Source organism: Triturus cristatus, chromosome 10, assembly GCF_964204655.1.
Source record: "Triturus cristatus chromosome 10, aTriCri1.1, whole genome shotgun sequence".
Lineage (NCBI taxonomy): Eukaryota > Metazoa > Chordata > Amphibia > Caudata > Salamandridae > Triturus > Triturus cristatus.
This window is the reverse complement of record NC_140593.1, coordinates 268,483,898-268,511,841: the sequence shown is the minus strand read 5'-3', so window position 1 is coordinate 268,511,841 and position 27,944 is coordinate 268,483,898. Positions and strand designations below refer to the sequence as shown.

The 27,944-nt window shown below is 54.6% G+C and overlaps 1 protein-coding gene across 11 annotated transcripts in view; it reads left to right on the top strand.

Annotated features, from left to right (window-relative positions):
- The window catches only part of HEPACAM2 (HEPACAM family member 2), a 474,652-nt gene that overhangs the window by 408,765 nt on the left and 37,943 nt on the right, over positions 1–27,944 (top strand). For all 11 annotated transcript variants that reach the window (XM_085631003.1, XM_085630992.1, XM_085630993.1 and 8 more), the window contains one exon: positions 1,668–1,741. In XM_085631003.1, the coding sequence (XP_085487129.1) occupies positions 1,668–1,741 (74 nt within the window). The remainder of the gene's footprint in view (positions 1–1,667; positions 1,742–27,944) is intronic.

The following is a 27,944-nucleotide window of genomic DNA, read 5'->3' as shown; positions in this document are numbered from 1 at the left end:
CCTGGGTAAGGCTAAGAACTAGAAGGGGTGTGCAGTTCCTGATAGGACGTGTGGGGAAAGACAGGTCTTTCTTTGTGATGCCCTCACACATCCAGAGAGGTGTCATGCTTCATCATAGGACGTTTGCCCCTCGTCAGGCCGGCGCTGCAATGCCTGACGGGCTCCCGAAACCGGGGCTCTTTGCCGGGGATCTTTTGAAGAAGAAGCCATAAGGTGTGTGCGGGTGTGGGGGCTAGGTAGTGCACAAGGGGGTGAAATAGTTAAAATAGGTATGGAGCAGTCCTATTGAATCACATTTTAATAAACTAGGTAGCTCTAGCCTAATTAAAAACGGTGTGTGTGCCCCAGTGTGGTAAATAATGTTCCTCAAGGGTCAATCTATGTGTGAAAGGTCAACATGTTTCGTGCCTGATTTGCCCCTAACGGGTCAATTGGCACTTCGTCAGGACCGGCAAGGTGTGGTAAAGTGCACTACTGCCTCGTATTCAGTATAGTGACATAAATTAACAGGGACGGTAGGAATGCCCTAGTAGACATGTACTGGGGAGTTCTGTAGACTCCTAGTCTCAGCGTCATAGGCTGACCGGGCTGGCCAGAGCACGTCGTTGCTCCAGTGATAGGCGTTGATAGGCAACTTGCCTTCGTCCTACCCTTGCTCTAGTGTTCACATGTATTACATGTATTGCCAATAGTTTGCTGTAGCGCTCCAGTATTTACTTGACTAATCACAAATTATACAAGTTAATTTGCACAAACGAACGCTTGAAATAACTAGGACAAAGGTGTAAAATCACAATTTAATTCATGAGCCATTTAAATGTATTTTACTGAATGAAATGCAAAAGAATTTCATTCATGTTTATGTTGATGTAATGTACCATGTGATCGGATATATTGGAAAGAGAAAATGGTGTTGTGAACAAGGGCGGGTGCTACGGCCGAAACAAATCTGCTAATAAACAAGAGTAACTTGAACAGTCTTGATGTGTCAGTGCCTGTCTCCTTGGAGCAGTGTTGTGGAAATAGACAGATGTACAGAGAGAAAGAGCAAGAGAGAGACACACATACGTATCTATAACCACTTTATTTTCTGTCGGTTTACACCACCCAAGAGCATTCGTCATTAATCTAACCTGTGACTGATTGATCTTGGATTCAATCAGTCCATCCTGTAACCTATGTACAAGGGGCATAAAACATAAAATGCCCAATAGTTATTTCTGATCAGCTCAATATAGACATTTATCAGATAAATGGTGCTGAGGCCCCCCCATTTACCACAGATCAGCAACCATCCTTAATAATGAAGCTCACTTAGAGCTAGGAGTAGTCAATTAAAGGATCCTCTCAAAATGTATTTCTGTCCCTATATTATGTGGTCCGCATATAAAGGTGAGATGTATTTATCATGCTTAAACTAGAGGCCACAAATATATTTTAAGTAACATGTGGATATAGGAAAAATCTCAACTTTTAATATCCAATATTAATGTTTATGATTTGTTTTCAAACAAAACAGTCTTGTTATTTTACAGCACAGTGACGTTAGTTTGTTAGCATATATATATTTTTGTTTTAATGTGTATGCATTTAATGTTTTTTCCTGAATAAGCATATTGCTTCTCTCTCTCACTTTCAACTATATTTGTGCTTCTCATTTAATGCAGGGCCAAGACTTACCAAGCACCGTTTATGAGGTTATTCAGCATGTTCCAGAGCAACCACCAAGTAGTAATCATGAGTAAGTATTTGCAAATAGTTTTGTTAACTTCCTTTTTTAATACTTAACATAAAACTAAAAACTGTTTCCTATATTTTAATTGGTTTTGTGCAGGAATAGACACTTTCCTGCAAAAAATGGATCAATTCAGGCGATTTCCTCTTTCTATGCTTGCTGCAGAGTGCAGCACACATAGAAAAATGAAAAACGCCTCCCTAACCCCACCCCTAGAGTGGCGTTAGATTTAGACGCATTCCCAGGACACCCATGGAGCTCCCCTTTCACACAGTTTTGGCCGTGAAAGGGGCACATATTTACAAGACCATGAAAAGCCATGTAAATTAGCTGTTCGTGGCCTTGTAAATATGCCGGAGCACATTGTGCCACCGGAACGTCAAAAAAGTGATGTTCCGGTGCCGCATGGGGCCACATAAATGAGGTCCTTAGTCCACTTTGTGTCACTGTCTGTGAGAAATACACAAACCCCAACATTAGAGACAATCACAGTCTTTTGACCCAGGATACTGGCACAAGGCACAAATGGTTAGGATAAGGAAATGCCCACTCTAAAAGTAGCATTTAAAGAATTGTGACTTAAAATCCAACTTTACCATTAAGGAAGGTTTTTTTTTTGATAAACAAGTTTTTATTGTTTTTAGCATTACAACAACAGAAATCGTCTGGCCCTCCAAATCCCCACCACACATCAGATTTCCACCCTCTCCCAAAACCTTCCCCCCCCCCCAACCCACCCCGCTAAGGTATATTGCCCAGCCATTTCCCCCACACCTTCCGGTATTTCTTGGGACAGCCACGTGCCTGATAGAGAGTCCGCTCCTGCGCCGCACACCAGTCCACCCCGGCGCCCCATTTAGCTATGGTTGGCGGCTGTGGCTGCTTCCATGCCGCTGCAATGTCCCGTTTAGCCACCATTAAGGCCGTCATGAGGTACAGCTGTTCCGGGCGCGTGCCATCCAAACCATCCGTGATGCCCAATAGGGAGTGTCTAGGTTCATGCGGCACCTCCCACCCCAGGACCTCCGTAAGCTCGGACTCAATGCCCCTCCAGAACCCCTCCAGCTCCGGGCAAGACCACACCATATGAAGGAAGTCAGCCGGCTCGGAACCACAGCGGGGGCAAGCCGCGTCCCCGGAGAGGCCCGCGCCGTGGAGGCGGACCGGCATGAGATAAGCAGTGTGTAGGTAATAAATTTGGACAAGTCGTAGCCTAGCTGAGGCCGTCACCAAGCGGGGGGCCATAAGGGCGTCCCGCCAGTCGGCCTCGTCCAGGGGACCCACCCAGCCCTCCCAGCGTTCTTTAAGGCCCTCAAGGGACGTAGGAGTGCAGTTGACGAGGGAGCGGTAAATCCTAGAAATGCCCCCCCTCCCCAAGTTGCCCAGCATGACGTGAGCCTCCGGGGGGCTGTGGTCCGGCAGCCGGACGTCCAGCGGGGTGTGGGTGCGTATAGCGTGGCGCAGCTGGAGGTATCTAAAGAATTGGGAGGAGTGGAGGGAGAAGCGCGCCTGCAGCTCTGAAAAGGAACACTTTCGCCCGCCCAGCCAGACGTCCCCCAGCTGGGAAATGCCAATTAAGTCCCACGATCTAAATCCTTCCAGCGCCGCGACCTCTCGCAGCCATGTCCCGTGCCACAGGGGCGTGACCCGGGTCAGCCTCCCCGTCCAGGGGTGTGACGGAGCGCCGCTCGCCAGGACAAGAATACGGCCTTGGTGATATCCGGGCAAGAGGCGGGGACGGACGCGCCATACAGGCGATCCTGAATACCGGAGAAGCCCAAATCACCGAGTTCCACCCTGTAGGCTGGGTCAGACCAACCCCCCCCAAACCAGTCATGAACGACCAGCAGGCGAGTGGCCAGATAATAAAGGTAGAGGTCGGACATGCCCAGGCCCCCATCAAAGGTGGGTATGCGGCACGTCGGTAGAGCCAGCCGGTGCCTCCCACTGCCCCAGAGGAATCTCGTCACCATCGCGTCCAACTCGTGGAACCAAGGACGCGAAAAGGAGAGGGGGGTGTTTTGCAGCACATAGAGAAACCGGGGAAGAATCATCATTTTATAGAGGGCCACCCTCCCTAGCGGATTGAGGGGCAACTGGTGCCAACGCACCAAGTCCGCCTTGGCTTTCTTCACCAGGGGGGTGACGTTAAGTGCCCAGCTCAGCTCCGGGAGGAGGGAGACCCAGATGCCTAGGTATTGAAACGATAGCCGGCGGAGAGGGATGGTCTCCTGCCAGTCAAAACACTCCCTGGAGGGGTGCAACGGGACCAGCACCGATTTCCGCGAGTTGAGGGATAGACCAGACGCCCGGCCGAAACGGCTCAGGATGGAGAGGGCACGGGGTCCGGAGTGCGCCGGGTCACTCAGATACAGCAGGACGTCGTCCGCATAGAGTGCGATTTTGTCGGCCTCTAGGCCAGGCCACTCCCAGCCCCGAAGGACGGGATCAGATCTAATCAGGGCGGCCAGGGGTTCCATCACGAGGGCAAAGAGAAGGGGCGACAGTGGGCAACCCTGCCGCGTCCCCCGGCCGATCCGAAATGGCCTCGATAGCACTCCATTAACCAAGACCCTGGCGCGGGGATGGGCATAGAGGACTCGCACCATCCCCACGAACCGGGGGCCAAAACCCATGCGGGTCAGGACCTCAAATAGGTAGGCCCACCCCACTCGAATGCCTTCTCGAAATCAGCGAGGAGGAGAGCGAGGTACGGAGACAGCCGATGGCGGTGGGCCAGGGCCACATGGAGACGGCGAAGACAGTGGCGGGTGCCCCGAGCGGGCATGAAGCCACACTGGTCCGGGTGGACCAAGGTCGACAACAAGGGCCGAAGCCGTTGGGCCAGGACCGCCGCGTAGAGCTTCACATCCGTGTTAATAAGCGAAATGGGACGGTAGGCCGCCCTGTCGGTGGACGGTGGTGTGGATTTAGGCAAAACCACGATCGTGGCCAGATCCGCCTCCGGGGGGAAGGAACCCTTCTCAATCGCCTCCGCATAGTGAGCGCGCAACCGCGGGACCAGGGTGTCTCTGTAGGCGGCGTAGAATTCTTGGGGGATCCCGTCAGGTCCCGGAGTCTTCCCCGCGGATGTACGCCCGATGGCATCTCCAATCTCCTCAAGGGAGATGGGGACCTCCAGGCTCTCCCATTCGGCCGGCCGAAGCCGGGCGAGGTGTGCGCCCCCAGACGCGAGTAGAGCGGCCAAGGAAAAGATCCGGTGCACGAGCTCGGTAGAGCTGAGAATAGAACTGGGCAAAAGCAGCCGCCATCTCCACAGAGGAGGACCGGAGCACACCCACGGAATCCGTGACCGCCGGGATGATACACGACGCCCTGGGGTAGGCAGCCAGGCGATGTAACAGCGCGCCGTTCTTGTCACCCCAGCCATACACCCTTGCCACCGAGGACTGCCAGAGGAGTTTGGCCGCTTCAAGGGACCGCTGACTAATTTCCTGGCGAAGGAGCCGCAGCTGCCGGGTCGCCGCCGGGTCATCGTGTGCAGCGAGAGACTGTTCCAGTCTGAGCGCCCGGGCCTCGCAGACAGTGAGCTGCTGCAGCCGCGACTGGCGGTGCCACGCCACATGCGCCTTAGCCGCTCCTCTAATGGTCACCTTGCAGGCCTCCCACAGGGTACCCGCCGACGAGACCGAGCCCTCATTGGTGGAATAGTATTGAATAAATTCGGTGCCCACCGCCTTGCGCAGCGCCTTGTCCTGGAGGAACCAGGCGCTAAACCGCCACACCGGACGAGCCGTATGCGGCGGAGGACCTAGGCCCAGGAGGACCGGCGAGTGATCCGAAATCCCCCTGGGAAGAATGCGGACGTCCTGGACGCCCCCGCAGTCGGTGGGGGGGACGAAGATCATGTCAAGGCGGGCATGAGAATGGTGAGCGGCCGACGTGTGAGTGTACTGACGAGCCTGAGGATGCCAGAGCCTCCAGGCGTCGCAGAGGCCCTGAGCCTCGGCCCAGCCCGCCAGCTGCCGCGCGCGAGCCGCGCGATAATCCGAAATCGGTCCCGATGAGTCCAGCTGAGGGGCCATGACGGCATTAAAATCCCCCCCAAGCACTACAGTGCCCCCCGGGAGCATCGCCAGCAGAGAGGCCGCGTGGGACAAAGCCTGCGCCAGTCCCGAGGGCGGCGCATAGAGCGAGAGGAAGCTAATCGGTCTACCATCGAGCGTGCCGCAAATAGCAATCCCGGTGCCCCGAGGGTCGTGGGTCACCTGTGTAAGGACAAAGGGGAAAGAGCGGCGCAGCAGGATCGCCACTCCGCGGGAGCCACAGGCAAACCCTGAATGCCACACCCGATCGTATCCATATCGCGCCAGGAAGGGGCAGTTTTCCCCGATAAGGTGGGTCTCCTGAAGGAGGAGCACGTCGGCCCCCATGCGTTGAGCATACTTAAGGACTGCATTGCGCTTGAGCCTATCCAACAGGCCGTTCACGTTCCAGGACAGTATGCGCAGCCGAGCCCCGGGGGCTAGGTCAGCCATGGAAGCCACGGGCATGGTACGCCGCGGGATCGAGCACCCAGGGTGGCGTCGGGAGGATCCGAGGCCGCGCCGACGCGCAGGGAGAGAAGGAGGATCGCCCAGGCAGCGCGGGGAGAGCAGAGGACAATCGAAAGGGAGCCAGGGAGACCAGGCGGGGAGCGGACGCGAGTGGAGCGCATATGAATGTCAGTGCGAAGCTCTGCAGCAGCGCACGCAAGGAGCTGTTGTGTGACGCGATCAAGAGGAACCAGACCCAAACTAAAGGAAACACCCTCCCCAAGAGGAGCAACCAGCAAAACAAAACCCCAACAAAACCAAACCCCCCCCCCACCCCCCACCCTACACTTCGAGAACTGAAGCATATGTCGCCCTAACTGTAACAGCAACTACAAGGCCCCAAGCGAGGTGCTAGGGTGTCAAGAGCGTGGTGGACCCCTCCAGATGTACGGATGCGAGTGTCCGGTCCTAGATTGCTACACATGAGCGGAAAGCCGCTGAATCCATGTCCGTAGTAGAGGTCCCAGCAGCGGGACCAGGCCGTCAAACCCCCTGCCGAAACAGAGGACAGAGAAGAGTCAGATAGCTGGGCTGCGGGAGAGATCAGAAAGGTCCACTGACACGGGAAGGGGGGTCAGGGACGGGTCCAACAGACGGGCCGACTGGCGCCCGGGGCCCCCAGCCGCCCGGGAGGACGTCCCGGAGGAGGCGGAGGAGTCCCGCAGTCCTCTCCCCGATGCACTTGCGGAGCGAGGCCCAGCCGCCAGCCCCCCCCGGGGCCGCCAAGACTGCGTGCGCCTCCTGCGGCCCGGGCGCCGGGGCCCGGCCGCATCCCGGCCCGAAGGCCGCCGAGCCGGTGACGCCCGCTCGGCCTGGCGCAGCGGTCGTTCTTCGGTAAGCCAAGTCCAGGCCGCCCGGGGAGTGTCAAAAAACAGGGTCTTACTCTGGAAAACAACGCGGAGGCGTACTGGGAATTGAAGCTGGTAGCTGAGACCCAGGGAGCGCATCTTGTGCTTTACCTCCATGTACGAGCGGCGTTGCTCCTGGACCTCCCGGGTGTAGTCTGGGAAAACCATGATGTTGTGGTTGTTGAAGGTCAAGGGAGCCTGCACCCGCGCCTCCTTCAGAATAGCGTCTCTGTCCCTAAAGTTGAGGATCCGCAAGATGAAGGGGCGCGGGGGGGCCCCCACAGGAGGCTTGGCGGCCAACGACCGATGCGCCCGCTCGATGACAAACCAGGCGGACAAGCTGGCCGGCGGCATCCAGGACTTGAACCACTTCTCCAGGAAGTCGTCGGTGCGGCCAGATTCTACCCCCTCTGGAAATCCCACCAGGCGGAGGTTGTTGCGGCGGGCCCGATTTTCGGCATCCTCCGCCCACCGATGCAGCTCTTTAGAATGGGTCGTGAGCTCCCGAACCTGGTCTTGGAGCTGCCGAATGTCGTCCTCCGCCGTCGAGATCCGGGACTCCGTCTCGGTGATGCGGGCCGTGGCATTGCGCAGGTCCTGTCGCAGTAGCGCGACGTCCACTTTCACCTCCCCGACCATCCCCTCGAGGGACGTACGGGAGGCGGTGATGGCCTGCAATATGGCGGCAAGGTCCGTGCCAGGAGTCGGTGCCGCCTCCCCGCCCGTGCCCGGGGGGTCGGAGGTCGTGAAGCGGTCGATTTTGGTCTGGTGGGGCGCGGCCGCTGATTTGGCGCCCCTGTCCTTGCCCATGGCTACCCCCGTGGAGTGCGCACCGGTGTCCAGGCGCTGTAGGGCGAATCCTCAACCAGCCTCACCCAACGTCCAAGCGACTGGCCCGCACGAGGAAGACGAAGAAGAAGAGGTGCCGTCGTCCCCTCACAGGGGTCCACCGAGGACGCCGCCGACCCGCTGCAGAGCCAGTCCGGCGTGGCCCCCTCACACAGGCGCCGTCAGCACCAGCCCCATGCCAGGTCCAGCACCCACAACGGGCCCACGGGCACGCCCGACAGCGCTCCCGGCCCCGGGCCCCAGCAGGACCCCTCCAGGTGGGGAAGGGGAAACAGGGCGCCCCAAGCCCAACAGCAGCAGGCTCCAACCAGCGGTGGCGGGGGGGGAAGTCCAATGGCCGGCAGACGGAGGGGGGCTCTCCCCCGGTGGAAGCCGGCACCTGCGGCGAGAGCATGTCCGCGTCCCCCAGCGAGGCCTCCGTCCAGTCGCCTCCGGCGCCAGCCGTCAGATGGTGCAGGGGAAGGAGTCAGGAGTCAGGGCCGGCATGGCCCACCGGGGCCGTCCACACAGGTCCGTAGCTCTCACCTCCAGCCAGCTCCAGCACAGGCCACAGCAGGGTCAGGGCCCTCCCGGCCACGTAGGATCCCCGCAGCGTCCCGTGGGTCGGGGGAGGCTCTACACCAAGCCAGCAGCAGCGTCGGATGGTTTCGGGGGCGCCCCTGGATCCCGCGATGTGCGTCCGGCCGCCGTCAGCCTCGCGGCCCGTGTCACTCGTTGGCGCCGCGGGCCTCGCGCAGGAGCCAACGCCGGGGACAGCACCAGCCAGCCGGGTCTCTCTCTCGGCCCCTCAGCAATGGGCGGCAGAACTCGGGCCCGGGAGCAGGAAGGCAGCCCAAAGTGTCACCGAGTGTGGTTCCCCGGTCCCGCTGCAGGTAGGGACCCTCAGATCGCCGCTAGGACGGCGAGACGCGGATGAAAGCCGGATGCGAGGGGTCAGGCATCGGGAGCCTCACATCGATGCGGCCATCTTGATGTGCGCCACCTAAGGAAGGTTTTAAATTACAATTCATTGAGTTTAAATACCAGGGGCCTGATTCACAAAGATCAACTTTTTGTATACATTTGTGTACATTTACGGATTTATTTTTGAAGTCACAAACTACTAAAGATTGGAAAGGCCCTGGGGTGGTGCGGGGGGCCCCAAGCTCCAGGGGGCCCCCTCAGCACAGCACTGTGGCTGCTGAGCTCTATATTGAGTCCAGGGGGGGGGGCACCATGTGCCTTGCAGGGTGGCCCCCTCAAGTTTTGTTACGCCAGTGGAAGGGCCTATCTTTTGATGTGCAGAGTTGGCCACCCGAGTGCGGATTCTCCGCAGTCGCAAACTTACTATTATCTCATAGTTTGTGAATACAAAAACATTTAAACATACACAAAAGTGTAAGTTCACCTTTGTGAATCAGGCCCCATATCTCTATCTATTCCCAATCTGAAGCTATCACTTCTTGAATGTAATAAGGTAACCTGGTGTTAGTCAATGGGAGAGAAAGGCCTTACCGCAGTGAACAACAACTTTAGGAGTTTTTCACAGGCAGGACATGTAACTCCTAAGTACACATGTCCTACGTTTGAAATACAATGCACCCTGATGTGTGAGGTTTAGACCTGACAAAAGGTTTACTTTGCCAGGTCGAAATGGCAATTTAAAACTGCACTACAGAACCAATGCCAGGCCTGGACCTGGTTTTAATGTGCTACTTTATTATTTGGCACAATGAGTGCCGCAGGCCCATTAGTAGAATTTAATTTACAGGACCTGGGTACATGTAGTACCATATACTAGGGACTTACAAGTAAATTAAATATGCCAATCAGGTTTAACAAATTGTACTAAAGTGCACAGAGTCCTAATGTCAACAAAAACAAGTACAGAAAAACAGGAGTGGTATAGGCAAAATGTTTGGGGGTGGCGCTGAAGAGAGGGATAGTCCAAAAAGCAGTAATTAAACTGTCCATCACACCCCTTTATTTGTAGAACAAATAGCAAGTATTCCGAAAAAGAGGGTGGACTATCACTGGCATTTACAGGAATTCATTTGTCATCTTGAAAGCAAGGTATCATATTTAAAAATATCATTATTATGTTACCTCATGCATGACACTCTTTCCCTTTAACAAACTGTCACAATCTGTTGATAGCCACCCACCCATAAAAAAAGTGCTGGGCCTTACAACCTAATCTACTAGTCAAGTTCTTAAAGATTTTTCCCCATTGGCTGCATCGACCTTTGTTAGTTGACATGAAGCATTAAAAAGAAAAAGATATCAACAATACATTTCAATAATGTGAAGCGAATTTGATTCCACAATAAGAATTAGGAATTGCCAAATATAGTTAGAGTTTTATTTGGTTAACCAATCAATCCAGTATATATGCACACCAAAATTAAGTTCAATAGGATTAGCAATACAATAGGTAAGCTGAAATGGGGGAAAGCCAAGCTGGCTACCCTGGCGGACGCGGCCTGCCGAGGCTCTGTGAACGGGCTTTCACCTCGCCTATTCACGCTGAGTCCAGCTGGTCCCTATGCACACTGGACGGCACCGGAATATAGGGGGCACCCGGTGCTGACCTCTAAAGTGGGATTGCAGACTTGCGGCGGCAGAAAACAGACCATCAATGCGGAGAATCGACGCAGGAAGCAAGATGGCGCCCATCCCTCTTGCGGACCCCCGCCTAAGCACTTGACTCCAGGGCAGACCCAGAGGTATCCGGAATCGGAGTCCGACACCCTGCAGACCCTCCAGGCGGGGGGTTAGCAGAGGGAAACGACGAGATCGGGGTCACAGACCCAGAAGCAAAGTGCCTCAGTACCAAGGACGGCGGGCGCGCAGCTAAGAGACCGACCCCCACCGCCCACAACATCCGTGCCCCGCAACGTGCCAACAGTAGAAGCTCCCTACCTCAGCCCTGCAGGAGCCAAAGGGGGACTCGAAGGCACTGGTGGCGGCCCGGCAGGAGGGGGTTGCTGAGGCGCGCTGGTGAAATTGACCCCCTGGATCGCCCTAGTGGCCAGATCTGGGAGGGTGCTCTCGCGGCTCGCCTCCGCTGACATCGCCGACGGGGCACTCAGACAGGTGAGACCTAGTGGGGGCAGAGGGGGCCTTGCCTGCACCTGGGTTCCTGCCAAAAGTAACGGCCCGCCTGACCCTTAGATGGCGCCTCTGCACTGCTACTGCTCCCGTGCAGCATGCCGATACACTGCTTCCAGGCGTTAGTGGCATAGACTTTCCCTGTATACTTGCCGCTCAACAGCATCAGCCCCACACTTGAGACAGAGGATCAGAGGAGCCCACATCAATATCCAGATCCCACCAAATGCTACGGTGGAGACCTGCTTGATCCTGGCATGGCGTCTGCAGACTTGTGGGCTCAGACCAATGCGTACATCGAGTGGTGCCCAATAGCAGGAACAACCTGAGCACGGCGATGCTCCCGCGAGCCCACGTTGGACAGGATTGAGGGGCCTCCCCCCCACTTCAACATAAGGTGTGCGCCAACTACGGGGGGCAGCAACAACACAGCGACTTAAGTGCAGGGGACATGGTTGCTGCTGGTAGGGATCGCCTGGAGTGAACGCGGCGGACCTGCAGGTGCGGCCCAGCTGGGCCAAATGTGACTTGCCCAATGCGCCTCTCCGACCTTACAGAGCTGTGAATCCCCCCTCCACCTCATCTCATCCCACTTATATGGGGCGCAAGAGATATTGACAGCACCAGAACACACTTAACCAGGCCGCGTGGAGGCACGCCACCCGCAGAGACAGCAGCGCTAACCTAGCACTACCACCTGCCAACCGGGCGGCACAGCAGCTGACACGATGGGGAAGCCCAAGGCAATGGCGGCGACACAGGGGACCACCTCGGACGCTTCCACCAGCAATCAACCTACCTCCTCAAAAGACACTGCAGCGGCGACGGATCACTCCCTCTCAGAGAAACTGGACAGAGTGCTGGCGGCAATCGAACACTCTAGGGTATCCATGGAGCAGCAGTTGGGCACCCTAACCACAGACATCAGCCTCCTCCGCGATGACCACCACAAACTGGCTGAAAAGGTCTCAGACACTGAGAAGATAGTTTCTTCTATACAGCCTTCAGTGCAGATGCCCCAGGACTCGCTACAAACTTTACTCGGCCGAGTGTCCACCATGGAAGAGCGCATTGACGACCTGGAGGCACGATCGAGATGCTGTAACGTACGCGTTCTTGGCCTGCCAGAAGGAATTGAAGGAGCAGATGCAGTGGGATACATGGAGGCCTGGACAAAACCCTTCACCCCTGATGCAGACCGAACCACGTTCTTCTCCATCGAAAGGGCACACCGTGTCGCAGCACGTCGACCCCTGCCGGGTGCCCGGCCGCGTCCAATGCTGGCAAAATTTCTGCACTTCCGAGATAGAGATCCAGTCCTAAGGGCGGCCCGTCAAGCTGGTCCACTCAGAGTTGAGAACAAAGTCATCATGCTCTTCCCAGACTATTCCTGGGCCGTCCAAAGAAGGAGGTCATCCTTCCTAGAGGTGAAACGATGCCTGCGGATAGCAAATATACAGTACTCCCTGCTGTTCCCAGCCCGCCTTAAAATCATACATGCTAGCACCACTCACTTCTTCACATCAGCTGAGGAGGCGCACGACTGGGTAGACCAGAACTGTCACGCAAGCCATAACACGGGAGCACCAGAGATCAGCATGCGATGACGTCAGGCCCCAGAAGACGCCGCTCGCAACAAATTGTTCGGGAACGACGCAAAACCCTGAAGGCGGTAGCGAGCCTCTGGCCCACCTACCCGTAACAGACATTGAGCGAGCTCCGCACCTCTTTTCCTCAGAGGGGGAGGAGGACAGCGAGGAGAGACAGTCCGGAGTGGACTCGGTGGCCCTTCCGTCAGTCACCCCACAAACTGCTGACGATCTGATTTACCTGATCATATGGTATACCTTGGAGGAGTTGGAGGAGGGGGGAGAGGGGTACTCCCTCCGACTAGCGGATCACACAGTTCCTATCAAACAAGAGACCACATGAATTATTGATAACATTATACCCTCACAGATCAACATAAGCCAGCTGGCGACCATTGATAACATGCATAGTCCACACGATAAATTACCTCGCGGGCATGCGTCGCCACCCCCACAGAATGTTCATGCTCTCACACCAAGCAAGAGCTAGTTTGGACTTATCGCAGTTGACGATAGGTCCCCAGAATTGGGGCTGTTTTTACCCCACCCCAGTTATCCCCTTTCTCTGCATCCACCTACACTACACTGTGCCGCTACATCCACACCGCTGTAAGGCAGCACTGATGTACAGGCAGCCCGAGGGGAGCACTGAGACTCGAGGCCCACAGGAGACTCCAAGCATCCTGTCCTCCCTCCTTGCCCCACACACCTACCAATGGCACATAAAGGCACCACCACTATCCTCACACTGAACGTGCGAGGCATGCACACCGCTCGCAAGCGATATTCAGTATACGCGTACATCAAGCGTCACCATGCACAGATTGCGTTCTTACAGGAGACGCACCTCACCATAGGGGAAGTAGCGAAGCTGCGCAAGCAGTGGCGGAGAATCCTCTGTGCCACTACATATTAGGCCTATGCCGAGTTACCCTTATATGGGTGCGACCTGGCGTCCCAGTCCTAGAGCAGTCCAGATCCATAGACCCAGACGGATGCTACTCCCTACTGCAGGGTCTATTAGACAGCCAACCCGTGCTGCTGGGGAGTATATATGCAGCCAACGCGGACCAAAGCAAATTCTGGGACAAGCTATCCCTGCCCTTGAGATCACATGCACAAATCTCCTGGATACAGGGAGGGGATTATAATTGCATACAAAATACAACACTAGATAGATTCTATCCCCCCGAACCCAGCATCCCCCATTGTAATGCAGGCAAAGCGATTCGCAACATGGGCAGCACACTGGTCCCTAACGGATGCCTGGTGCTAACGGAACCCCACCACCAGGCTTTACCCATTTCACTCAGTGCCACATGATCTCAAGGTACGCTTGGACAGTTTCCTTTGCTCTCCCTCTATCTTGCCTACCATTTCTGACTCTGAATACATAGGCAGAGTCCTGTCGGACCATGACGCCCACACACTCATGCTTCAGTGGCGCCCACCTCGGCCTCCTGTCCCCACTTGGCACCTCCCCAGGGACTGTCTGGATGACCCGGTTTTAAACAGGCTTAGGCGGAGCACATACGGAACTACTTTCAGGAGAATGCTGGTACGGCCACCACACGCACAAAGGAATCGGATGCCTTCAAAATTGTCATACGGGGCACATGTATTCAACACATCACAGGGGTCCGTCAGGTCCTTGAACGCAACATCTAAACTACAGAGCAAACACTGGCCGCACTCACACAGGAAACAGACCCAGCCAAGGCCACACCAGCTCAACTCGCTGACGCCAAGACTGCATATGCAGACACTAGCTAGCCTGCACCGATATCATTTTGTGGCGTATGCTGCCCGGGTGCACAAAGGAGACAGAGCGGGCGCACTACTGGCTTCACTCGTCAAACAAGACTCGACCCTCCCACCAATCACGGCCATCCGCAGTGGACCAGACACTTACCTCCACTCACAGGTCTCCATTCTGGAGGCATTCCGGAAGCATTATACACATCTATACACTAGCCCCGCTCCAGTGCATGCGGACGTCCTTACCCAATTCCTAAGTCGACACCGACTACCTAATATAGATCGCAATGACCGACATGAACTAGACGAGCCTTTAGAGGCGACTGAAATCAAGCAGGCGATGAAGCCGCTGGCCACTTGTAAGGCTCCCGGATCGGACGGTCTCCCACTGGAGTTTTATCGCACCTTTGCGCCCCAACTGGTACCTCAATTGGTCACTCAGTTTCAAGCGGCCCTCGATGACAGCGCCCTGCCACCATCCATGTGCAAGTCAGTTATAGTGTCTCTCCTCAAGCCAGACAGGAATCCCCCACCACCTGGGCTCATACCGGCCCATAGCCCTATTACCCGCAGACTATAAAATCTATGGGAAGATTGTGACGGATAGATATGCCATGGTCATCCCAAGATTGATCCACCCAGATCCGAATGGGTTTGTGCCTGGCAGGAACACCTCCTCTAATATACGGCGACTGTTCCATGTCCAGGATCAGATACGAGATTGCTTCCCCTGAGTGACGTGCTTGGTCCTGGACCTGAAGAAAGCATTTGACACCCTCTCATGGCAGTATCTACTCCAGGTCCTGTGGTACATGGGAGTGGGAACTCGTCTCCAGGCATACACAAAGCTAATATACTCCACGCCCACATCTAGAGCGCGATTAGGGCCCCTCATATCAGCACCATTCCCGGTACGTCGAGGCACTCGGCAGGGATGCCCACTCTGCCCCCCTACTCTTCGCCATGGCAATGGAACCTCTGGCAATCCACCTTCGCGCCGCGGGCGAGTTGGGGAATCTCAATTGCTGACTCCACTCATATGGTATCGATGTACGCGGATGACGTGCTCATCTATGTCCGCGATATTGCAGCGGACCTCTCCCCTATATTACGCATAATGTAGGACTTTGAGGAGGTAGCGGGGCTCAAAGAAAATTGGTCCAAATTGACTATATATCCCCTGGTACAAGCCATGCCCCAATGCCCACTGAGACTGGGTAATGTCGACATCTCCTGGAGCCCCCAGGCGGTCCGATACCTGAGAGTCCGGCTATATCACACACCTCAGGACATTTACGAGGGCAATTACCGCAGAGCAATGGCTGGCAACAGATCCTTCATACACTTCTGGAAAGATCTCCCACTACCTGTCAAGGGGAAAATAGCAGTCGCTAAGATGATCCTAGTTCCGCGGCTACTATATTACTTCTCTAATTTTCCGGTGATCCCCCCACGTTACTTTTTTAGCGAGCCTGACACCCTCCTCGGGACCGCATATGGGGATCTAGACGCAGGCGTATCTCCCACTGGCTGTCACAGGGAAAATAGCAGTCGCTAAGATGATCCTCGTTCCGCGGCTATTATATTACTTCTCTAATCTTCCGATGGTCCCCCCATGTTACATTTGTAGCGAGCTTGACACCCTCCTCGAACCCTCATATGGGGATCTAGACACAGGTGTATTGCCCTTGCCAAGCTGCAGCTGTCCCTCCATCAGGGTGGACTAGCTGCCCCATCCTTTGAGGCTTATTTTCTAGCCGCCCAACTACAATGGGTGTCACGTTGGACAGAGGGCCGGGCACAGGGGGACCTGGTCACAATAGCCAGACAAATCCAGATGCCAGCCATTAACTGACTGCTACTGCCAGGGGCGACGCCACCCCAGATCAAGCCACTCCAGGTGATGACAGCACACGCCTAACTGCAACGCATCCACAGAATGGACCGCGCGCCACTCCTGTACTCTCCTCTCCTGCTGCTGGTGGGGCTCCCCAAGGGAAGGGCGTACTACACGGAGTGGCTACTCCACACGTGAACTGAACTCTCATTGCTAGAAGCGGACACACTATATCTCAACAGCCAACTACAGACCTTCGAGACACTCATGGAAGCTATCCCTGCCCTTGAGATCACATGCACAAATCTCCTGGATACAGGGAGGGGATTTTAATTGCATACAAAATACAACACTAGATAGATTCTATCCCCCGAACCCAGCATCCCCCATTGTAATGCAGGCAAAGTGATTCGCAACATGGGCAGCACACTGGTCCCTAACGGATGCCTGGTGCTAACGGAACCCCACCACCAGGCTTTACTCATTTCACTCAGTGCCACATGATCTCAAGGTACGCTTGGACAGTTTCCTTTGCTCTCCCTCTATCTTGCCTACTATTTCTGACTCTGAATACATAGGCAGAGTCCTGTCGGACCATGACGCCCACACACTCATGCTTCAGTGGCGCCCACCTCAGCCTCCTGTCCCCACTTGGCACCTCTCCAGGGACTGTCTGGATGACCCGGTTTTTAAACAGGCTTAGGCGGAGCACATACGGAACTACTTTCAGGAGAATGCTGGTACGGCCACCACACGCACAAAGGAATCGGATGCCTTCAAAATTGTCATACGGGGCACATGTATTCAACACATCACAGGGGTCCGTCAGGTCCTTGAACGCAACATCTAAACTACAGAGCAAACACTGGCCGCACTCACACAGGAAACAGACCCAGCCAAGGCCACACCAGCTCAACTCGCTGACGCCAAGACTGCATATGCAGACACTAGCTAGCCTGCACCGATATCATTTCGTGGCGTATGCTGCCCGGGTGCACAAAGGAGACAGAGCGGGCGCACTACTGGCTTCACTCGTCAAAAAAGACTCGACCCTCCCACCAATCACGGCCATCCGCAGTGGACCAGACACTTACCTCCACTCACAGGTCTCCATTCTGGAGGCATTCCAGAAGCATTATACACATCTATACACTAGCCCCGCTCCAGTGCATGCGGACGTCCTTACCCAATTCCTAAGTCGACACCGACTTCCTAATATAGATCGCAATGACCGACATGAACTAGACGAGCCTTTAGAGGCGACTGAAATCAAGCAGGCGATGAAGCCGCTGGCCACTTGTAAGGCTCCCGGATCGGACGGTCTCCCACTGGAGTTTTATCGCACCTTTGCGCCCCAACTGGTACCTCAATTGGTCACTCAGTTTCAAGCGGCCCTCGATGACAGCGCCCTGCCACCATCCATGTGCAAGTCATTTATAGTGTCTCTCCTCAAGCCAGACAGGAATCCCCCACCACCTGGGCTCATACCGGCCCATAGCCCTATTACCCGCAGACTATAAAATCTATGGGAAGATTGTGACGGATAGATATGCCATGGTCCTCCCAAGATTGATCCACCCAGATCCGAATGGGTTTGTGCCTGGCAGGAACACCTCCTCTAATATACGGCGACTGTTCCATGTCCAGGATCAGATACGAGATTGCTTCCCCCGAGTGACGTGCTTGGTCCTGGACCTGAAGAAAGCATTTGACACCCTCTCATGGCAGTATCTACTCCAGGTCCTGTGGTACATGGGAGTGGGAACTCGTCTCCAGGCATACACAAAGCTAATATACTCCACGCCCACATCTAGAGCGTGATTAGGGCCCCTCATATCAGCACCATTCCCGGTACGTCGAGGCACTCGGCAGGGATGCCCACTCTGCCCCCCTACTCTTCGCCATGGCGATGGAACCTCTGGCAATCCACCTTCGCGCCGCGGGCGAGTTGGGGAATCCCAATTGCTTACTCCACTCATATGGTATCGATGTACGCGGATGACGTGCTCATCTATGTCCGCGATATTGCAGCGGACCTCTCCCCTATATTACGCATAATGTAGGACTTTGAGGAGGTAGCGGGGCTCAAAGAAAATTGGTCCAAATTGACTATATATCCCCTGGTACAAGCCATGCCCCAATGCCCACTGAGACTGGGTAATGTCGACATCTCCTGGAGCCCCCAGGCGGTCCGATACCTGAGAGTCCGGCTATATCACACACCTCAGGACATTTACGAGGGCAATTACCGCAGGGCAATGGCTGGCAACAGATCCTTCATACACTTCTGGAAAGATCTCCCACTACCTGTCAAGGGGAAAATAGCAGTCGCTAAGATGATCCTAGTTCAGCGGCTACTATATTACTTCTCTAATTTTCCGGTGATCCCCCCACGTTACTTTTTTAGCGAGCCTGACACCCTCCTCGGGACCGCATATGGGGATCTAGACGCAGGCGTATCTCCCACTGGCTGTCACAGGGAAAATAGCAGTCGCTAAGATGATCCTCGTTCCGCGGCTATTATATTACTTCTCTAATCTTCCGATGGTCCCCCCATGTTACATTTTTAGCGAGCTTGACACCCTCCTCGAACCCTCATATGGGGATCTAGACACAGGTGTATTGCCCTTGCCAAGCTGCAGCTGTCCCTCCATCAGGGTGGACTAGCTGCCCCATCCTTTGAGGCTTATTTTCTAGCCGCCCAACTACAATGGGTGTCACGTTGGACAGAGGGCCGGGCACAGGGGGACCTGGTCACAATAGCCAGACAAATCCAGATGCCAGCCATTAACTGACTGCTACTGCCAGGGGCGACGCCACCCCAGATCAAGCCACTCCAGGTGATGACAGCACACGCCTAACTGCAACGCATCCACAGAATGGACCGCGCGCCACTCCTGTACTCTCCTCTCCTGCTGCTGGTGGGGCTCCCCAAGGGAAGGGCGTACTACACGGAGTGGCTACTCCACACGTGAACGGAACTCTCATTGCTAGAAGCGGACACACTATATCTCAACAGCCAACTACAGACCTTCGAGACACTCATGGAAGCTATCCCTGCCCTTGAGATCACATGCACAAATCTCCTGGATACAGGGAGGGGATTTTAATTGCATACAAAATACAACACTAGATAGATTCTATCCCCCGAACCCAGCATCCCCCATTGTAATGCGGGCAAAGCGATTCGCAACATGGGCAGCACACTGGTCCCTAACGGATGCCTGGTGCTAACGGAACCCCACCACCAGGCTTTACTCATTTCACTCAGTGCCACATGATCTCAAGGTACGCTTGGACAGTTTCCTTTGCTCTCCCTCTATCGTGCCTACTATTTCTGACTCTGAATACATAGGCAGAGTCCTGTCGGACCATGACGCCCACACACTCATGCTTCAGTGGCGCCCACCTCAGCCTCCTGTCCCCACTTGGCACCTCCCCAGGGACTGTCTGGATGACCCGGTTTTTAAACAGGCTTAGGCGGAGCACATACGGAACTACTTTCAGGAGAATGCTGGTACGGCCACCACACGCACAAAGGAATCGGATGCCTTCAAAATTGTCATACAGGGCACATGTATTCAACACATCACAGGGGTCCGTCAGGTCCTTGAACGCAACATCTAAACTACAGAGCAAACACTGGCCGCACTCACACAGGAAACAGACCCAGCCAAGGCCACACCAGCTCAACTCGCTGACGCCAAGACTGCATATGCAGACACTAGCTAGCCTGCACCGATATCATTTCGTGGCGTATGCTGCCCCGGTGCACAAAGGAGACAGAGCGGGCGCACTACTGGCTTCACTCGTCAAACAAGACTCGACCCTCCCACCAATCACGGCCATCCGCAGTGGACCAGACACTTACCTCCACTCACAGGTCTCCATTCTGGAGGCATTCCAGAAGCATTATACACATCTATACACTAGCCCCGCTCCAGTGCATGCGGACGTCCTTACCCAATTCCTAAGTCGACACCGACTTCCTAATATAGATCGCAATGACCGACATGAACTAGACGAGCCTTTAGAGGCGACTGAAATCAAGCAGGCGATGAAGCCGCTGGCCACTTGTAAGGCTCCCGGATCGGACGGTCTCCCACTGGAGTTTTATCGCACCTTTGCGCCCCAACTGGTACCTCAATTGGTCACTCAGTTTCAAGCGGCCCTCGATGACAGCGCCCTGCCACCATCCATGTGCAAGTCAGTTATAGTGTCTCTCCTCAAGCCAGACAGGAATCCCCCACCACCTGGGCTCATACCGGCCCATAGCCCTATTACCCGCAGACTATAAAATCTATGGGAAGATTGTGACGGATAGATATGCCATGGTCCTCCCAAGATTGATCCACCCAGATCCGAATGGGTTTGTGCCTGGCTCCTCTAATATACGGCGACTGTTCCATGTCCAGGATCAGATACGAGATTGCTTCCCCCGAGTGACGTGCTTGGTCCTGGACCTGAAGAAAGCATTTGACACCCTCTCATGGCAGTATCTACTCCAGGTCCTGTGGTACATGGGAGTGGGAACTCGTCTCCAGGCATACACAAAGCTAATATACTCCACGCCCACATCTAGAGCGCGATTAGGGCCCCTCATATCAGCACCATTCCCGGTACGTCGAGGCACTCGGCAGGGATGCCCACTCTGCCCCCCTACTCTTCGCCATGGCGATGGAACCTCTGGCAATCCACCTTCGCGCCGCGGGCGAGTTGGGGAATCCCAATTGCTGACTCCACTCATATGGTATCGATGTACGCGGATGAAGTGCTCATCTATGTCCGCGATATTGCAGCGGACCTCTCCCCTATATTACGCATAATGTAGGACTTTGAGGAGGTAGCGGGGCTCAAAGAAAATTGGTCCAAATTGACTATATATCCCCTGGTACAAGCCATGCCCCAATGCCCACTGAGACTGGGTAATGTCGACATCTCCTGGAGCCCCCAGGCGGTCCGATACCTGAGAGTCCGGCTATATCACACACCTCAGGACATTTACGAGGGCAATTACCGCAGGGCAATGGCTGGCAACAGATCCTTCATACACTTCTGGAAAGATCTCCCACTACCTGTCAAGGGGAAAATAGCAGTCGCTAAGATGATCCTAGTTCCGCGGCTACTATATTACTTCTCTAATTTTCCGGTGATCCCCCCACGTTACTTTTTTAGCGAGCCTGACACCCTCCTCGGGACCGCATATGGGGATCTAGACGCAGGCGTATCTCCCACTGGCTGTCACAGGGAAAATAGCAGTCGCTAAGATGATCCTCGTTCCGCGGCTATTATATTACTTCTCTAATCTTCCGATGGTCCCCCCATGTTACATTTTTAGCGAGCTTGACACCCTCCTCGAACCCTCATATGGGGATCTAGACACAGGTGTATTGCCCTTGCCAAGCTGCAGCTGTCCCTCCATCAGGGTGGACTAGCTGCCCCATCCTTTGAGGCTTATTTTCTAGCCGCCCAACTACAATGGGTGTCACGTTGGACAGAGGGCCGGGCACAGGGGGACCTGGTCACAATAGCCAGACAAATCCAGATGCCAGCCATTAACTGACTGCTACTGCCAGGGGCGACGCCACCCCAGATCAAGCCACTCCAGGTGATGACAGCACACGCCTAACTGCAACGCATCCACAGAATGGACCGCGCGCCACTCCTGTACTCTCCTCTCCTGCTGCTGGTGGGGCTCCCCAAGGGAAGGGCGTACTACACGGAGTGGCTACTCCACACGTGAACTGAACTCTCATTGCTAGAAGCGGACACACTATATCTCAACAGCCAACTACAGACCTTCGAGACACTCATGGAAGCTATCCCTGCCCTTGAGATCACATGCACAAATCTCCTGGATACAGGGAGGGGATTTTAATTGCATACAAAATACAACACTAGATAGATTCTATCCCCCGAACCCAGCATCCCCCATTGTAATGCAGGCAAAGCGATTCGCAACATGGGCAGCACACTGGTCCCTAACGGATGCCTGGTGCTAACGGAACCCCACCACCAGGCTTTACTCATTTCACTCAGTGCCACATGATCTCAAGGTACGCTTGGACAGTTTCCTTTGCTCTCCCTCTATCTTGCCTACTATTTCTGACTCTGAATACATAGGCAGAGTCCTGTCGGACCATGACGCCCACACACTCATGCTTCAGTGGCGCCCACCTCAGCCTCCTGTCCCCACTTGGCACCTCCCCAGGGACTGTCTGGATGACCCGGTTTTTAAACAGGCTTAGGCGGAGCACATACGGAACTACTTTCAGGAGAATGCTGGTACGGCCACCACACGCACAAAGGAATCGGATGCCTTCAAAATTGTCATACGGGGCACATGTATTCAACACATCACAGGGGTCCGTCAGGTCCTTGAACGCAACATCTAAACTACAGAGCAAACACTGGCCGCACTCACACAGGAAACAGACCCAGCCAAGGTCACACCAGCTCAACTCGCTGACGCCAAGACTGCATATGCAGACACTAGCTAGCCTGCACCGATATCATTTTGTGGCGTATGCTGCCCGGGTGCACAAAGGAGACAGAGCGGGCGCACTACTGGCTTCACTCGTCAAACAAGACTCGACCCTCCCACCAATCACGGCCATCCGCAGTGGACCAGACACTTACCTCCACTCACAGGTCTCCATTCTGGAGGCATTCCGGAAGCATTATACACATCTATACACTAGCCCCGCTCCAGTGCATGCGGACGTCCTTACCCAATTCCTAAGTCGACACCGACTTCCTAATATAGATCGCAATGACCGACATGAACTAGACGAGCCTTTAGAGGCGACTGAAATCAAGCAGGCGATGAAGCCGCTGGCCACTTGTAAGGCTCCCCGGATCGGACGGTCTCCCACTGGAGTTTTATCGCACCTTTGCGCCCCAACTGGTACCTCAATTGGTCACTCAGTTTCAAGCGGCCCTCGATGACAGCGCCCTGCCACCATCCATGTGCAAGTCAGTTATAGTGTCTCTCCTCAAGCCAGACAGGAATCCCCCACCACCTGGGCTCATACCGGCCCATAGCCCTATTACCCGCAGACTATAAAATCTATGGGAAGATTGTGACGGATAGATATGCCATGGTCCTCCCAAGATTGATCCACCCAGATCCGAATGGGTTTGTGCCTGGCAGGAACACCTCCTCTAATATACGGCGACTGTTCCATGTCCAGGATCAGATACGAGATTGCTTCCCCCGAGTGACGTGCTTAGTCCTGGACCTGAAGAAAGCATTTGACACCCTCTCATGGCAGTATCTACTCCAGGTCCTGTGGTACATGGGAGTGGGAACTCGTCTCCAGGCATACACAAAGCTAATATACTCCACGCCCACATCTAGAGCGCGATTAGGGCCCCTCATATCAGCACCATTCCCGGTACGTCGAGGCACTCGGCAGGGATGCCCACTCTGCCCCCCTACTCTTCGCCATGGCGATGGAACCTCTGGCAATCCACCTTCGCGCCGCGGGCGAGTTGGGGAATCCCAATTGCTGACTCCACTCATATGGTATCGATGTACGCGGATGACGTGCTCATCTATGTCCGCGATATTGCAGCGGACCTCTCCCCTATATTACGCATAATGTAGGACTTTGAGGAGGTAGCGGGGCTCAAAGAAAATTGGTCCAAATTGACTATATATCCCCTGGTACAAGCCATGCCCCAATGCCCACTGAGACTGGGTAATGTCGACATCTCCTGGAGCCCCCAGGCGGTCCGATACCTGAGAGTCCGGCTATATCACACACCTCAGGACATTTACGAGGGCAATTACCGCAGGGCAATGGCTGGCAACAGATCCTTCATACACTTCTGGAAAGATCTCCCACTACCTGTCAAGGGGAAAATAGCAGTCGCTAAGATGATCCTAGTTCCGCGGCTACTATATTACTTCTCTAATTTTCCGGTGATCCCCCCACGTTACTTTTTTAGCGAGCCTGACACCCTCCTCGGGACCGCATATGGGGATCTAGACGCAGGCGTATCTCCCACTGGCTGTCACAGGGAAAATAGCAGTCGCTAAGATGATCCTCGTTCCGCGGCTATTATATTACTTCTCTAATCTTCCGATGGTCCCCCCATGTTACATTTTTAGCGAGCTTGACACCCTCCTCGAACCCTCATATGGGGATCTAGACACAGGTGTATTGCCCTTGCCAAGCTGCAGCTGTCCCTCCATCAGGGTGGACTAGCTGCCCCATCCTTTGAGGCTTATTTTCTAGCCGCCCAACTACAATGGGTGTCACGTTGGACAGAGGGCCGGGCACAGGGGGACCTGGTCACAATAGCCAGACAAATCCAGATGCCAGCCATTAACTGACTGCTACTGCCAGGGGCGACGCCACCCCAGATCAAGCCACTCCAGGTGATGACAGCACACGCCTAACTGCAACGCATCCACAGAATGGACCACGCGCCACTCCTGTACTCTCCTCTCCTGCTGCTGGTGGGGCTCCCCAAGGGAAGGGCGTACTACACGGAGTGGCTACTCCACACGTGAACTGAACTCTCATTGCTAGAAGCGGACACACTATATCTCAACAGCCAACTACAGACCTTCGAGACACTCATGGAAGCTATCCCTGCCCTTGAGATCACATGCACAAATCTCCTGGATACAGGGAGGGGATTTTAATTGCATACAAAATACAACACTAGATAGATTCTATCCCCCGAACCCAGCATCCCCCATTGTAATGCAGGCAAAGCGATTCGCAACATGGGCAGCACACTGGTCCCTAACGGATGCCTGGTGCTAACGGAACCCCACCACCAGGCTTTACTCATTTCACTCAGTGCCACATGATCTCAAGGTACGCTTGGACAGTTTCCTTTGCTCTCCCTCTATCTTGCCTACTATTTCTGACTCTGAATACATAGGCAGAGTCCTGTCGGACCATGACGCCCACACACTCATGCTTCAGTGGCGCCCACCTCAGCCTCCTGTCCCCACTTGGCACCTCCCCAGGGACTGTCTGGATGACCCGGTTTTTAAACAGGCTTAGGCGGAGCACATACGGAACTACTTTCAGGAGAATGCTGGTACGGCCACCACACGCACAAAGGAATCGGATGCCTTCAAAATTGTCATACGGGGCACATGTATTCAACACATCACAGGGGTCCGTCAGGTCCTTGAACGCAACATCTAAACTACAGAGCAAACACTGGCCGCACTCACACAGGAAACAGACCCAGCCAAGGCCACACCAGCTCAACTCGCTGACGCCAAGACTGCATATGCAGACACTAGCTAGCCTGCACCGATATCATTTCGTGGCGTATGCTGCCCGGGTGCACAAAGGAGACAGAGCGGGCGCACTACTGGCTTCACTCGTCAAACAAGACTCGACCCTCCCACCAATCACGGCCATCCGCAGTGGACCAGACACTTACCTCCACTCACAGGTCTCCATTCTGGAGGCATTCAAGAAGCATTATACACATCTATACACTAGCCCCGCTCCAGTGCATGCGGACGTCCTTACCCAATTCCTAAGTCGACACCGACTACCTAATATAGATCGCAATGACCGACATGAACTAGACGAGCCTTTAGAGGCGACTGAAATCAAGCAGGCGATGAAGCCGCTGGCCACTTGTAAGGCTCCCGGATCGGACGGTCTCCCACTGGAGTTTTATCGCACCTTTGCGCCCCAACTGGTACCTCAATTGGTCACTCAGTTTCAAGCGGCCCTCGATGACAGCGCCCTGCCACCATCCATGTGCAAGTCAGTTAGAGTGTCTCTCCTCAAGCCGGACAGGAATCCCCCACCACCTGGGCTCATACCGGCCCATAGCCCTATTACCCGCAGACTATAAAATCTATGGGAAGATTGTGACGGATAGATATGCCATGGTCCTCCCAAGATTGATCCACCCAGATCCGAATGGGTTTGTGCCTGGCAGGAACACCTCCTCTAATATACGGCGACTGTTCCATGTCCAGGATCAGATACGAGATTGCTTCCCCCGAGCGACGTGCTTGGTCCTGGACCTGAAGAAAGCATTTGACACCCTCTCATGGCAGTATCTACTCCAGGTCCTGTGGTACATGGGAGTGGGAACTCGTCTCCAGGCATACACTAAGCTAATATACTCCACGCCCACATCTAGAGCGCGATTAGGGCCCCTCATATCAGCACCATTCCCGGTACGTCGAGGCACTCGGCAGGGATGCCCACTCTCCCCCCCTACTCTTCGCCATGGCGATGGAACCTCTGGCGATCCACCTTCGCGCCGCGGGCGAGTTGGGGAATCTCAATTGCTGACTTCACTCATATGGTATCGATGTACGCGGATGACGTGCTCATCTATGTCCACGATATTGCAGCGGACCTCTCCCCTATATTACGCATAATGTAGGACTTTGAGGAGGTAGCGGGGCTCAAAGAAAATTGGTCCAAATTGACTATATATCCCCTGGTACAAGCCATGCCCCAATGCCCACTGAGACTGGGTAATGTCGACATCTCCTGGAGCCCCCAGGCGGTCCGATACCTGAGAGTCCGGCTTTATCACACACCTCAGGACATTTACGAGGGCAATTACCGCAGGGCAATGGCTGGCATCAGATCCTTCATACACTTCTGGAAAGATCTCCCACTACCTGTCAAGGGGAAAATAGCAGTCGCTAAGATGATCCTAGTTCCGCGGCTACTATATTACTTCTCTAATTTTTCGGTGATCCCCCCACGTTACTTTTTTAGCGAGCCTGACACCCTCCTCGGGACCGCATATGGGGATCTAGACGCAGGCGTATCTCCCACTGGCTGTCACGGGGAAAATAGCAGTCGCTAAGATGATCCTCGTTCCGCGGCTATTATATTACTTCTCTAATCTTCCGATGGTCCCCCCACGTTACATTTTTAGCGAGCTTGACACCCTCCTCGAACCCTCATATGGGGATCTAGACACAGGTGTATTGCCCTTGCCAAGCTGCAGCTGTCCCTCCATCAGGGTGGACTAGCTGCCCCATCCTTTGAGGCTTATTTTCTAGCCGCCCAACTACAATGGGTGTCACGTTGGACAGAGGGCCGGGCACAGGGGGACCTGGTCACAATAGCCAGACAAATCCAGATGCCAGCCATTAACTGACTGCTACTGCCAGGGGCGACGCCACCCCAGATCAAGCCACTCCAGGTGATGACAGCACACGCCTAACTGCAACGCATCCACAGAATGGACCGCGCGCCACTCCTGTACTCTCCTCTCCGGCTGCTGGTGGGGCTCCCCAAGGGAAGGGCGTACTACACGGAGTGGCTACTCCACACGTGAACTGAACTCTCATTGCTAGAAGCGGACACACTATATCTCAACAGCCAACTACAGACCTTCGAGACACTCATGGAAGACTTCGAACCTCCCTAGAGGACAATTCCTTTTATATAGGCAGTTCTTAGAAGACTGTCGCAAAATGTGGCGAACAATAGATACCGAACCTCCCACATACCCGGTCATTCACGTGTTACTACGGATGGGCCCCGTGCGCCATTTAGTTACTTGGATATATAAGGCCATACGGACCCTTAAGCAACCCACCCTTGCACCCCTCCGGGAGAAATGGGAAACATACTTCCGCAGGCCGCTTCACGATAAGGAATGGGCTTGTGCCCTGGAATTTACAAAAAAAGTGTCCCGTAACTATCGCTTTAAAAACAT